Raw genomic sequence first — 15323 nt, forward strand, 5'->3', positions numbered from 1 at the left:
ATAATTTGGAGGCAGATCCTAATTATTTGTAAAGCTTACTCCCTATTAAAATTATGCCAAGGGAGATGGGGAACTGACTAAATGCAAATACTTCATAAAACAAAAGATCTTGTAGACCTTTCTACACTGAACAGAATAGCCCCCATTTCCTTCAAAAGCCCTTCAGCAGATCTTAGCATGTTGCTGCCCTCCTCCTCCCTCCGATGAGGGAGTCAAGAGCCTGCAGAGAGCCCATTAGCTGCTGGCTCTGCAAGCACTTGCTGTTGCACAGCAGCTAATTGAGCTCAACACTCTCCTGCCCTGTGTAATGAGAGCCTTGGTACTCGCCTGTATTTCATTTATAGTGGGTTCCCTACATGCCCTCCTCTCAGACCAGCACAACTTCTGTAAATACAGAAATAGTCATTGGAGTTTGGTGAGACACTCTCTACATGCTTATTCTCATCCCTACTCCAGTGAAGAAGTTCTCACAAGCTTCTATTCCTGCTTAAGACTTTTTTATTTGTCCTTTTTCATCCTCAAGCCAAATTATGTTCTCTCAAAAAGGTTAGATTTAGACCTTGTTTCATATGTCAAATATCAGTTATCTTCCAGTAAATCTTTTTCCAAGGCACTTTTTTTTTTTAAATCAGAAAGTTGCTTGTACAATTCATGGGGAAAAAGGGAATCTTGCAGTTTTGTTTGAACTTTGCTCAATGTAAAAAGAGCAACTGTAACCTTTAACCCTAAAGAATAATTAATATTTACAAGGTATGTTATCAGATTGGGGCTGTAAAAAATTGTTGCGCAGCCTTAACAAGAAGCTATGAAATAAATTCTTTCAGAAGTCCCCACTAACATGAGTGGTTGTTAAGCTAAGTGTTGCAGCACAGACATCTTCCCAAGAAAACTGATGTGGTTTCTGTTGCCAAGTGCTGACCTAACCTATGAGAGAATACTCAGATTTGTTTAACTTACTCTCTATTACACTCACCCTACTAAATTTAGTGATTTTTCTGAGGAGTGGTCTCCTGGCTGTAGTTCAAGGATATAATGAATAGTTCTTAAAACCAAACTCATTTCAGAATTCACATGGCTCCTGACCCTCTTTCTAAAGATCAAAAGATATGAGGGAACGTTAAATGCATAAATGAAGAAAACCCTCTGTTCACAGTACTGGAATTGAGCTCATTTGTGTCTTGCACCCCATGAACAGGGTCAGAGATGAAAGCTAAAGTACCCACAAAACCTTTAACGGCCATTACAGCAGACTGAGGCGACATACAGAGCCTGACAGAGAGCGGAGAGAAAGTTCTTGTAAAAGAAACAGATATGACCTGTCTTGGGGTTATGTGAATCTGTATTATGTAGAATCCATTCAGTGAAATTCTTGCAGTAAGGTGCAGATACAAAGAAGATTGCTGGATATTTTTTTCAGTGTCTTATGGATCAATAAATTTAATAAGCAACTTGACTAAAAGCTGTATTGCCCACATTCTAGGTTCCCTTTTAGAAAGGACTCCACCTTTACAGAGAGGTCTGTTCTTTTCAGTAGAGCAGACCAAAAAAAGCCTAGAAGGCAGGACATGGCAGGAAACTAGGAAAGTGTATTTTCAAATTGCCTAATTGGCATCTTGCAGTGGTAGGAGAGGGAGACGACCTTGGCATTAGAAAAACTATAGTATTACCAAAATACAATGGATGGTATAATATAAGAAAAGACAAGACCTGGCATGCTAGACAGAGCAGAGAATTTTGAAGTACTGCTATTGAAAACATGAATGTGAAGCTTCAATTTGACATTCTGATTAAAGACAGGAGGAGAAATTCAGAGGAGTACATAATGAAAAAATGTTCAGATTTGCCTAAAAACAATGTAGTTTTAGCAATTTTATTTTTAACAAAACGGATCAAGGGGTAGCATATATATGAACAGTCCTAGATATAAATAACTGATCGTAGCAAGTTACAGTGAAAAGATGCCACATTTTATGCATTAAGTTCTTTATTTCTTTTACCATGATTGGTATGACTGACTGTTGGCACAAAAAGAGATGAACAGTTGAGATTGGAGACAACAGTTTTTCCTTCACAGAAAATGCCAATAATTTTGACTTCAGTGTCATAGTTATGTCTTGTGAGGCTTCTTTTCCTGTTTCATTATTTAAGTAGATTACTGAATTTCAGAATGTGATATGGTGACAACAAAGTAAATAGATAATTTTATTCACTGGCTATTAATGAAACAAACTGCAATACTATATAAGATAGAAAGATACAAATGTCAACCCTGGAAGTAGGAAAGATGATAACTGAGCCAAAGCATACAGAAGCATATATGGTTATAGCAAAGACAAACTACACAGGATTCACCAGAGAGTCTTTGCCAAGAATTTTAGGTTACGTCTACATGGTAAAAAGCGATGCAGTGCCGAGATGTTCATACTAACACTACATGATGTACCACAGTTATAAGCAACACAAAATAGCCATGTACGTGGTTATCTGACGTGTAAGGATCAGTGAATGTAAGGAGCGAGGATATATTACTTCAGTCAAGTGCTGAGTTAACACAGTAGTGGTGTTTTCCTAATTATGAAGAATTTCATACAGTTCTTCAAGGCACTGTTTGGTAGATACTCTTTAGCTGCATTAGGAAAAATAAAAAGTCCTCCAAACAGCTATCAGAAATGATCAAAAGGATATTCTGCAATGGGGAAAATGCCCTAGGGGAAGGCTGTAGTTCTCACTTCAGTGCTGTCTAGTGCAGTGTGTACCCTGAGTCACACAATGGATGAGTAACTTTTCAGCTTTCTCAGTTCTCCACCAACACTGTAGCTGCATCTAACCCTGTTAAGCCTAAATAAGACTCCAGAATGCTGGAGAAAAATGACAGAAGCCCATAATGTCAAGAACATCAGACTTTCTGCTGACAGTTTTGACATTTAAATGGCTTCCATCGTTACAATATATGAGCATTCACAAATCTGAATAAATGTATCTTTATGATGCATTAAAAAATAAGAAAGTGGAATCTTTTAGGTCTCCCTTCTATTCCAGGATACATCTGCAGGAGAGAAGGAACAGGAGCAAATGTTCAAATACTTCCAAAATGGTACTGGATTGGATTACTAGAGGCCAGTTCACTCAGTCTCATTTTGCCCTTTGAATCAAAGTTGAGAATAGCATGGCAGAAAAAACGTTCAGTTGCCACTTGCATAAGGAAACAAAAGTAGTTAATAACAGATAAAGACAGCTACTTCGATGCTATAAGCAATGATAGGTTCAGGAAATAAGGATGTTAAATACTGGGACTGTAGAGCACAAGCTCCCAGATGTAGTAACATTTTAATAGGACTGTGAGTGTGAGAGCTGAAAGACCACCTTGATTCTACTGAAGTAGCAACTTTCATGAGTTAATATGCAAATTTTCTCCACCAAATGGCAGCAAAGTGGTTTTGCCATAAAATCAAGAAGTCACTGACTATAAACTCTTCACTGGGAAGATGCACCGGTGGCAATTAGAGCTGGAAATCATTTATGGGACTTTGGGTAAGAAATTGCTATTTTATTGTTTACAGCAATGCAGGGCTGAAATGAAGCTTTGGTTCTTCAGTTGGATGTTCACAAAATCAGCTGTGGTTTAGGACAGAAAAATTTGCTTATGGATGATAGATATTTTTGATTCAATACAAAAGGTTTTCCCAGAGAAAAGATATTTTTTCCAAGTGGGTTTCTTAATATATCTCATCTAAATAAGAAAAATTAATCTTCTTTCAGCATCACTTTAACTACAAGAACGAAATTAGAAGCTGCTATTTACCCAAGGGACACAGCTTAATTACCTTAAGATGAACTGTTTAAAATAACTTGAAGAATATTTAGGACATGTTATTTTAAATATCTCTTACAGTTCATTCCTCTGCATGATAACTTCACTTAATTACTTATCTCAGCTTTAGTTTCAGATCTGTAAAAAACCCCTCTGTTAATTTTAAACATGTATCAGCTTTCACAGTGCCAGAAATGGATAAAATCTGGGATAGTATGGCTGTCAAACCAGCACTCCCTCTGTCTTTCTGGAGTTCCTCCATCACCTTAGCTCAGGCACTCATCACTGCCTAATTCTATAGCCAGACTGGTCAAAGTTTATTCCTTTTTTTCAAAGTCATTTACTTCATTCAAGCCACTGGGTGTACAAAAGGCAGGGTTTCAGAAAGCTGGTACCCATTCAAATCATCATACTTCTAAAGTTAGAAAAGAACACAGTGTTGCACTGATTCTATTCACCTCAGCAAAGAATTTCTACCCTCAAGGTTTCTCTGCATGCTTCTATGTACACAGATGGCAAGTTTCCATCCTTGGTCATTCTCTGGCAGACACTGGTATTTCTGATATACTTGTTGACATAAACCATAAAATGGGAGCCTGAAAATATTTTGAAGCTTGGAAGTGTTTATGGTGCACATGCTTCTATATATGCACAAATTACTCATCTATAGTTCCCATATAAAATGTGCATATATTTACAAACTGTTTACACTCATTTCTAGATAAAATTTATGTACCTTCTTGGTGTGTTCTTCAAGATCTCACAAAACAATAACACATAAATAGTGTTGAGATGCAGTGTAAAACCTAGCAGAGATTAGAACATGTGTAAACTTTCTCTAGTTCAGCAGCGTTACAGGAAACAGAGGTTCTTTCTCATAGCCCAGTTTTTGTGCAAAAGAGCTATCAAATATAAGAGAGACACAGAAAACCTTAATTTTCAGTAGCAGTTTTCCATGACTGCAGAGCTCTGGTTAGTTGTTCTAGGCTTCAACTTATCTTTCACTGCTTTGAATCACCAAAAAATGAAAAAGTGACAGTCATTATTTCCCATCCCACCTCTAATTTTCCTGTACAGCAATTTAAAAATTATCATATAACCATATACATTCATGGAGCCAGATAAAGACTTACCATACTGTAAACCAGAGGAAGACTCCTGACTCTCAAACAAAATGTCTGGTCTCAAGGTTCCCACAAACAGCTGCCTACATTCCTTGTTAGATTTGAAAATTTCCTAAAACTTTGAAGGTTTGCTCCAGATGCTCAAGACTATCTGGGCTCCTCTTCGCACATCCACTTGGTCATGCCCAAGAAGCCAGAAGTACCCTGAAGGTCCTGTGTAGTAGTCAGGTTAAAAACATATCTAAAATGTTCCTGAAAGACTGTGCTTATGGCTGCTGTATTTTTAAAACTAATGAGAGGCATCTGAAAATATTTTGGTGGCATTGGGCCAATCAGTAGGGAATCTCAGCTCAGTAGCCTCTAGAAAACAAAGCCAGTTCAAATCCCCATCTCCGACCCGTGGGGAGAAAGGCCATGCTCAGATACCAATGAGGATACATTTGAGGGAAACCATTCCTGCCAAGTCTGTATCACTTTGCAGCCGAGGATCCAAGGTCCAGGCATCAGATGGCACGTAAATGAGATTCTTAGGGAATCTGCAGCAGGGAGGTGAGAGCACACGGGGGAGGTGGTGGCTAACAGTCCCTATTCCTAGCATCACTTCAGGGAAGGAGGAGTGGGATTTTTAAAATTTTCTTTTTAACGATTTTTTAATGCAAAAACTGCATGGACGCGCGCAAATATCACCACCATGAAAACAAAGGCATCCGGTGTTCTTCCAGCATCTGCCACCAGATGCACGTTCCTCCACTGAGGAGAAGATTCTCTGAGTTGGGTTGTGGTCTGGGAGACATCCCTGGCAGAGGCTGCCTAAAGGACTGCAGGACCCACATTTCTCCAGGGACAAGCCCAAAATTAAAGGAAGAATGAGTAAGTGCAAATCTTTTGGAATGAGCATTCAGAAGCAGATAAATAAAAAGCCCAAACCAACACCTCAAGTTGGGCAGATGTATGACAACAGAGAAACTTTAGAAATAAACTATAACTGGTATTTTTGTCAGCATTTTGGTAAGTCACAGCCTTTAGATAAAGTTCATGTCAATGTGCAAGTTCTATAGGAAAGCTTCTTTTTTAACCAAAACGAGAAAAAATTTATATAACACAGTTCTGTGGGGAATTTTTCTGTGACAGTTGACAGCCATTAGGCTTGTTTGATGCTTATGAGGGCAGACAGCTACTTGCCTCACTCGCAACTGTTTAACTTCTAAATTCGTGCTCAAAATCCGTTTCCAGCTTCAGCTACTTTTTCTGGGTTCTCTTTACTTCTCTGACTAATCTGAATGTCATTTTAATGTTTTCATAAGCATGGTAAATTCCCTAAAAGGACAAGTGGGACAATGAAGATATCAGAGAAATATGCATTTCAAGGATGCCACAGGATGCTGTCCTGTTCTGGCTGTTTAAATAAGGACCAGAACCTTCTTCTAATGCTTCGTATTTTTGTCTCACTACAGCCAGTCTTTTATTTTTTCCTCTTAAAAGAACATAGACTTATTAACGTAACAAGGTTGACACTGCAGCTCTAAGATTATGTAGAATCATTGTCAATAAGGCAGACTGGACAAAATCCTGCCTCCAGTAAGAGAAACTTCTACTGCTGTGACGATGAGCTCTGTAAACTTTTTTCTCTAGACCAAGGGATATGTTCTACAAAGAACAGCTAAGCTCTCTGAGAGCAGCTTTAATACCTGCTGACCAAAAGATTTTTGTAACCCAATGATGTCTTCTCCAAGAATTACACCATCATCTATAGTGGATTACAGTCCACACAAACAGGAGATTTGGAAATTTCAGTGTCCTGAAAAGAACTGAAGTTCTCTGCTAAACATTAGAGTACGTGAGGTCACCTATGTACTTACATGCTCTCCCTCTTATAACTTAATCTAACTAATATCTCCCCACCACCACCACCAGGTAATTTGTATGCAGTTATTGTCTAGGTAAACAGTACGTAGCGTTTTAATATTTGTTAAAAGTTACTGAAACAGTAAATGGCAGCATATGCATCTATTTACATACTCCCTGTCCAATATTGTGTTATTATAGTCTTGATACCTTCTGAATTTAAATTTGAGTTAAGTTAGGTTCTGATTTGTTAGACTACTGGCAGATTGCTAAAATGAATTTTAAACACAGATTTTGTGTTCATTAAGATATCGCATATTTACTTCTGTTAATTGTAATGAACTTTACAAATCATTATTCCAAAGAGGGAGTTTTTCAGAAAGGACAGAGTTGTATTTCCCTATTTCTTAGAGGTACAGAAGGTGGGGGCCTCGCTTCTTTCCTTAAAAACAGACACCAGGATCAGACTGTGAGAGCAGGTACACCATCCACAGACTGAGAACATAAGGCATACAGAGCACCAAACAAGTACAACCTGGGTACTGTAGAAAATTCTCAAAGGTCATGTGAAAAAAAAAGATTAAGGGAAAGAATCATACCTAAGGAACCTAACCAGTAAGATCTGAAATGAAAAATGTGGCTTGTAATTTTATTAACCAAAGTATGTTAAAAGCAGTATGAAATAACTGGTGGAGCATGAAAATGAATCTTCTTTGGGAATTCAAATATTTATTTCCTGCTCATAAAGTGTCTAACAGTAGATTATAATTATATATATATATATATATATATAGTGTTGGCTTATTAATCATAGTTATATTTCAGTGAATTTTTCTTTTCTCTTTTGGTCTGTTATTGATGAAGAACAACATATTTATTAAATAGAGGTATAAAATACGAGTTGTGACTCTAAAATTATAACAGTCTGTAAGACAAATGGTCCTTCTTCTCTCCCCTGAGTAGAATCGTGATGCTGGCTAGAAGTGTCTGAGATTTAGAGCTTTGAATAGCAGTGACAAGGTGCAGGCAGGGATTTAAGAAAAATGTAAATCTTTTTATTTCCTTCTAGTCAATGTTGACCTTGTCTGACCTTGCCTCAAGGATTCACTCCTCTAGGAATTAGGCTACTGTAATTCTATTTTATGCTGTTCTAGTTCTTGCACTGCTCTCATCTGCATGGTATTTCTGTCTTCCAGGTTCAGCACTCTAAGCAGCAAGATGAAAGCTATTTTCTTGCTTCCTCCTTCTGTAGGGAAATAGCATGAATAAGCGCAATAATTTCTGTATATGCTATTTCCTTTGAGCTGTAGTAGAGTAATTTAATGTTCATATGCCATGTTGTCACTTCCATACCCATCACAAACATCTGCTTTCTTCAAAAAGAAAAGAGGATATCCAAGGTGAACATTGCAATTTAAATTATCTTCAGAACTCTCAAGAAACAGAGTTTAAAAGTAGAAGAAACCTCCATAAGAAAAAAAACCTCTGTTGTACAGGTCCCATCACAGAAATGCAGTTCTATCCAGATGCCCCACAAAGGCAAATCTTTCCTGAAGAGCTAAATATGCATTCTACAGGACCACTTGTAAAGGTTATAGGAACATCACAAAATACACACTTTGTCAATAATAAAAGAAAAACTTGCAAGAATCCTAGTCCTCTCATCCTTAAAAACAGAGTTAATCAAAATCCTAAACCAGAACACATACTCTCTGGAGAAGCTAATGTAATAATTTCCTGGGATTTTCATTTTGAAATTCAAAAAGATGCTGAAGTTCATCATTAAGGCTACTAATATCAATTGATGACTTTGCAATTAAGGATGCTTTGACCTGTCATGAGTCTGACCAGCCCACAGAATTAGTCACACTTGCTGTGAGGAGCATATACCAATGTGAACTACAGAGGTTACTTAGTCTATCAAAAGAAATGAAACAGGCCACCTGTGCTCTCATACCATATGTGGTACCAAGTTCTGTGTGTTATTACAACCAGACACAGTCTGTAACTTAGAATATGCCAATAATTCAACTATTGTCAACTTCTCCATGAATGAATTAACTTCATTAAACACTTAAGTAGTCATGCTATTAACCTAAAACAGAATTAGACTTGTTTAGTCTGTCTTAAAGGCAAAAGGTACAAGAAGCCAAGTATAGCCACAACAGTTAAGGTTTCAGAGGTATATACTAAAGGACTTACTGTGATAATTAGCCCTTTTTCCTGGAAATATTTAACCAGTGGGACTGCATTCTGCTTGAAATTCATTAGTCTTCTTTGAGTGGCTTTCAGGTTATCATCCGGTCTCCCTTGCTGTTCTGCACGCTTCAGTAACCTTTCTTTCAGCCTTTGACTGGAACATGCCAGAAACACCACCAAATCAGGGGTACAGATCTGTGGAAAGAGAAATTGAAGAAGTCTGATTAAGTTGATTATCCAGCACTACAGGACTCAGCAATTCCATTATTATGTGAGGCTCAGATGCGCTACGTTTATATAAGTTGGAACTTGACATAGTCATTAATTTTCTGTTGGGTTTTCACGAGAAGTTTGTAGGCTTAAGGAGGGGCTTGTTGATATTATGCGGAGGTTAAACTTGTTTCACCTCGTATGTAAGGAAGAAGTTTAATGAAAGAATTTTACCTCACAGCCTACCTTCTCTAGGCTATGTTTATCATTTGCATTACCAGAAGGCTCCCCTAGATAATTTTTTTTTAAAAGAGCAAAATAGAAATGTCTTATACTCTGCAGGAAAATGGCTGCATGGTTTCCATCTGAAAACTCTTTCAATAAGGTGGCATTTAAAATCCAGCAGCCACTATGAAGCTAACTGATGGCTAGGACCAGGTGAAAACAGACCTCTTCCAAGAGCCATGGTTTCTTACAACAATTTTTCTAATTTTCTAAATCTCACTAAAGCTTCAGTGCACTTTTCAAGAGGTTGGGTGGGGCAGCTAAAAGGATTTTTATTTCCCCTATCCTTTTTGGTCTGTGTGGTGAGCACTGCTATGTGTCACACGCATCCCTGCACTGCGGTTCAGGAAGTAAAGCCTTATGGTAACGAGATAAAGAAAAAGGTTTGAACTCTGGCTCTTTCCCAGTTAAATCTTCTTTATAAGTTGCTTTCAAACATTTAAGGAGGAGATGGTGCTTGATAGGGGGAAAGCAATGGTAGACCCACTTTCTTAGGAATACTGCTAAGTGTTCACAGGCAATCTTCGGAGGTCACTACTGCTTAGTACATATGGTGGAAAAAACAGAAGTCATAGAATCTCCACACATCTTCTAAATACTTGCAGGGATGGTGACTCAACCATTTCCATGTTCCAATGCTTGACAATCCTTTCCATAAAACAATTTTTCTTAATATTCAATCTAAACCTCCCCTGGTGCAACCTGAGACTGTTTTCTCTCACCCTAAAGTCACTCGGACATTTGAATTCACAGGATTTTAAAAATGCAGCTACAAATGTATATTAAATTTATTAATAAGGTCTGATTTTGTTCTTTCCTCCATCTGGTTGCTGCAAAGAAATCTACCTCTCCTGAAAGTTTTCACTAGCTTAGTGCTGTCTTTTAAAACATATTAGAATTCTCGGTAACAAGGATTTAAGATAAAAACAGACTGTTCAAGTTTTTATCTGATTACAGATTAGAAAGGATTTATTCATTCTCACATTCTCCCAAAGCCATTTCTGCTGCTTTACTTACCTGAATAAAAAAGTTCATACTTTGATTTTAACTAATATTAGCAAAACCAGTGGTTTCTTATTCTAGAAATGATATAATCTAGTTACAATGCAAATGCTGGTGAATGCTCAAGAATGTTAAACAGACATTTTTCTCATGATGTTTTCTATCTACAGAATAATTTTGTCTTTGTTCAGCTTGATGCGATGTAAATTTGACAGTCAAATTTGAGCTATAAGCCAGTATCACTAAATTATCTACATGTATTCTAACTACTACTGTGTAAAGAATAACTGATTTATATCTTCATGTTAATTATATAGTTGTTATAATATATTGTTGTTGAGGGCCAGAACAAACCAATTAAGCTTCTGAATACTCTCTGTGTCTTGGTCTCTCTACCCAAGGACGTTAAACTGCATAAAGACAACCGTATTTCTAGACTGAACAGTGAAAACTTCCCATGTGGACAATCTGGAAAATTAATAACTAAGTTTAAAAAAAAAAAATCCTGCCTAAGATGAGTTTCTGTCATTTGAGAGAATACAACATGAAGTATGGTCTGGCCTTTTTACTGGCAGTCTGAGTACAGAAAGGTTCTTAGGAAGTCAAAAGAAGCTAATACAACTTCTCCAGCCTGAGGTGATGGTCATTAGCCTTTACAAACAAGATTGCTGATAGAATAGTATATGGATATGAGGAAGCAGAAAGTGGTGAAAAAGCAGAGCCATTTTCAAACAATAAAGTACAGTCTGAAAAGCACCACTAGAAAGATGGTGGCCTCTTTATCATTAAAGAAAATTAAATAGGATTTAAAAGAAAATCAAATTATTTTTTACACGCATTGTAGATGATTGGAGACATGAGCACACAAACTACTAAGATAATAGTTCTGGTAATTATTTATGAGTATCTATTAGATTTTGAAACAATTAACCTTATAACCTGTTTTTTTTTAATAACTGCCAGTGGGAGAGAAGCTCTCTCCTACCTCTATCACATGTACCTCAACGTCAACAAAACCAGAGTAACTTTCCCTTTCATTTTCAGACTATTGTAAATAGACAGTTATTCTGTCTGTTCATGGGATGAATTAAGTATGAAAGTTAATTTTACTACCCCATTATAGCTTTAAGGCACATAATTATCCACATGAAAGACTATGGAAGTAAGTTTCTGTGTTAGACTTTAGACTAACATAGTTAATATGAACATTATTAAAAGTAGCTCAGTTAAATTAAGGCTACTTCACTAGTAATAGAACAATAATGAGGAGTTTGGGAATTCAAAAAGCATACAGTACTAAAAAACCCAAATTATGACACAGATAGATTCTGAAAGAAAATGCTACAGATTTCAAAGCCTGTTAGTCATGGAACACTGTCTGATGAAAGGGAATGGCTGATGTACCTTGCAGCAGACTGAGCACAGAGACATCTCAAGTCCCTGTGTGGATATCCAGCTGATTGAAGCTTCCTAGCATACATTACACAGGGACTCAGAAACTACAACTGGCAATCAGGGATCTAGTAAAGCGGAGGACAAAAGGAGTTTATACAAGTGAGTAGTTTTATTTAGTACTTCCATTTCTGTGTATCCTAATACTAGTGGCAGAAAGATGGTGAGAAGTCTTCAGATGTTCCAAGCCATAGCTGGCCTCACTTTCAATGCTCAGCACTTCAGGACAGCACCTACTCGGGCTGTGAGGTCATACCGGATCTCCTCAAGTGCAGGGCTGGAGCTTTTGTGTACCACAGGACTGCACATGGAGCATCAATCAAATCTCACAGACAGTACTTAGAATAAACAGAACAGTCATGAAATTATCAGCCCTGAAGGAAAAAGAGGGTCTCCCTCTGTCTCACACAAACACAAGAGTGCAGCTTACCACAATCAGTCTCAGTTCTCTAAAGAAACTGTGGCTGAGTAAGTGCAGTCCCACAGGAAGGAAAGGATCTGAATGCCACCATGGCTCCATCAGGTGTGAAAGTTCTCATCTGCTTTTAGTTCCCACAAACTGCACTGGCTGCAGAAGTCACTTACTGTTTAAGAAAATGGGAAAACACACCCTGGACTCCATTGCTTTCTTTTTTTTCTAATTGTAAAATGAGGATAATAACAAGGTATGACTTGGACAATTCATTAATTACGTTTAATTATTTCCTTTTGCTTTTGAAAATGGAAATTTCTCTACAGAATCTGAGTATTGTTGTTGTTGTTCTCAATTTTTTACAACAGCAATACAAAAGACACTATCAGAATCACAGGTACTAAGACTACCTTTTTTTCCTATACTGTGGGTTTTCTAATTTGAAATACATTTCACTCACAGAAATAAAATTTCAATGAAAACAATGTTTTAAAATTCTCAGGTCAAGAAGCCTAGTTTCAAATTAAGTATTGTCGGAAACATTTTTTGAAGTGTAAAAAGAAAAGTAATTCAAGAATATTTGATGTAGGAATTCAAAACAGAATCTGATTATGTGATGTCTCTATGAATTCAACTTTTGCCTGCAGAATATGCATCTTTATCATTAGAAAGTAGTTGAAAACCGTTTAATAAACACAAGATGCATAAAAGGGTAACATCTCTGCTGTATGCATAGGCATACAGACCTAACAGAATTTAATATTATTATTTCTCCTACATTCATTTACAACCTTTAGGATACACCCTTGAAATGCTATTGATACTTCACTCCTGTTTTCATGAACCACTTGCTTCCACTTACTTCAAGAGTACCTGCTGTAAGACATGCTTATAAATACTTTTAGCTGGAATGTAACAGGGTAGTGTAAATATACGAACATCTGGGATTACTTCTCTAGAAACATATCTATTCTCCTATGTAAATATGAGTAAAAATTGCTATTTTTTCTAACAAAGGAGAAGGGTTTTTATGGCTCACTTGAAAAGAAACCTTTTTTCAAACTCAGAACTAAGTGTTGTTGAGTTTTATGGCTAGGGAATAAGTTTTGTTCTGAGACTCAGCTTGTAGAAAAGTTGTACAGAACCAACGCAGACAGAAGAGCTGGATTCCTTCATGCTGATTTCTCCCAGTACACACATCCTGTGCTTAAGGCAGAGGGTTTTATTCATGTCCAGCAATGCATGAGAGCTAGGACTGTGGGGCCCAGGGAAGTGAATTTGACTATTTACTAGCTAGAACTCAGCCGAAGGGAGAATCTTTGCCTGTGGGAACAGACAGGTTTCTGTTATTCATTCTAAATGAAATGAAGAGCATATGGCATCAACTCAGAATAAAACTGGTGGGTACATCCTCTCATTTTTTAGAATAATATTTACTAGTAAGTAAATCCTACTCTCATTTGGTCTGAATCTCCTTCCTAAACTGGAACCAGATGTAAATTGAGAGTAATTTTATGCAAGTTGATGGTGTTATTGACATTAAGCAGTGTAAATGGAAAGATGCTCTCTTTTCTCTGGGGATATTTTCTACATCTCCTCTCGTTAGTGAGAATAGTGTGGTTGTTTGCTAGAAATTAGATGATTACACACTCTCTCATTATTCCTCATCAGGGAAAAGATAAAAATGCTCTGTTTCTTAATTCCTGGTATGTTCTAGTAGATACTCCTGAGAAAACTGACAGCTCATGAACATTTGCCATTAATTTAACAGTGCATTTTATTCTTGTTGGTAAAGGTTACTAGCAAGCTGGTTTATGTCCTTTGTATATGTGCTCTCCCTTGTAATTCCTTATTTGCTTTTTATAGTTCCATCTTTGCCGGGTTACTAGACTGCTTGCATAGTTTTTTCTTGTTTTAGAAGTGCAAAACTGTGAATCAGGTTGTCAAAGAATGAATCCTGCTGATAGAATTTTTTCTGGTAGCTTCTTTTGAACCATATTCATACTGCCCAGAAAATAAGTTTCCAGCGAATTGCCTAGAGTATGTAATTAGGCAGACTGGTGTCTTCGGGGACAGGTGATTCAGCTTTTCACCTGGGTCAGGCAGCTAACTAATAAAAATCCCTATCTGTTAACACTGATGCTAGTGATACAAAGAAGGGACTGAGCAGACCTCTGCTTCAGAACTGCTCAGCAGGCACCTCCATCCACTCTGAATTCAGAACATCAGGTTCTGTCCTGAGGACCACCAGTGGATGAGCTCTCCCTTGGTTACTCTGACAAGCAGAGAAGAGCCCTTGCCCAGAAAGACTGAAAACCTGATGCCTAGGGTTGCTTACCCAGCAGAAAATTGAACCACTGCTTGTGTTTCTCTGGAGAGTGCTCCAGTTTCCAGGGGACAAGAGGATAATGGTAAGACCATTCCACAGGCCTCCTGGTCAGGCTTGGCTTTAAGAGAGCAATGTAAAACTCATAGGGAAAAGACAGTGAACAAAAGGAACCACAGCAAAGCAGACTGCTGATGTGGTAGTCCTTCCACTGCTCAGAGAGATCTCTGGATACATGTTCAGTAGGGGATTGTACCTGGATCAATGAAGTAGACATCAGGGAGAAGGGAGACAGAAGTTTAGAGGGAGATGAAATAAAGAAGACACATTGGCAATGATACAGAAACAATACCTTTACTGGAACAAAAACCTATTGCAAAAAACAGGTTCTTTTCCCTTAAGAAGCTTTACCACAAGGTTGCATTCACCTCCCTGGTTGTTCTGGAGGCCATGCTCTTGGCCGGGGACAGCATGTTTTCTGTGAGAAGCTCTTTGCAGAGCTGGACTTGGCAGTCAGACCCTCAGACAGTAGGCTACAAACACCTGTGTCAAGCTTGGAGGGCACTGCAGCCATCACTTCTGCTTGGAGGTCTAAGTGTCATCCTTGGAGGAATAGTACTGCTGTCCTCGGCCTGTGAAAGTACCCAGGCATTTCTC

General features: G+C 37.8%; 1 protein-coding gene across 3 annotated transcripts in view; it reads right to left on the reverse strand.

The window, feature by feature from the left end:
- AK5 (adenylate kinase 5) overlaps positions 1–15323 on the reverse strand; it is a 100204-nt gene that overhangs the window by 55239 nt on the left and 29642 nt on the right. For all 3 annotated transcript variants that reach the window (XM_042030437.1, XM_042030436.1, XM_042030435.1), the window contains one exon: positions 8983–9174. In XM_042030437.1, coding sequence (XP_041886371.1) covers positions 8983–9174 — 192 coding nt within the window. The remainder of the gene's footprint in view (positions 1–8982; positions 9175–15323) is intronic.

This window comes from Corvus kubaryi, unplaced genomic scaffold, assembly GCF_017639235.1.
Source record: "Corvus kubaryi isolate FWS band 111438036 unplaced genomic scaffold, C.kubaryi_AGA036_p1.0 37334, whole genome shotgun sequence".
Taxonomy (NCBI): Eukaryota; Metazoa; Chordata; class Aves; order Passeriformes; family Corvidae; genus Corvus; species Corvus kubaryi.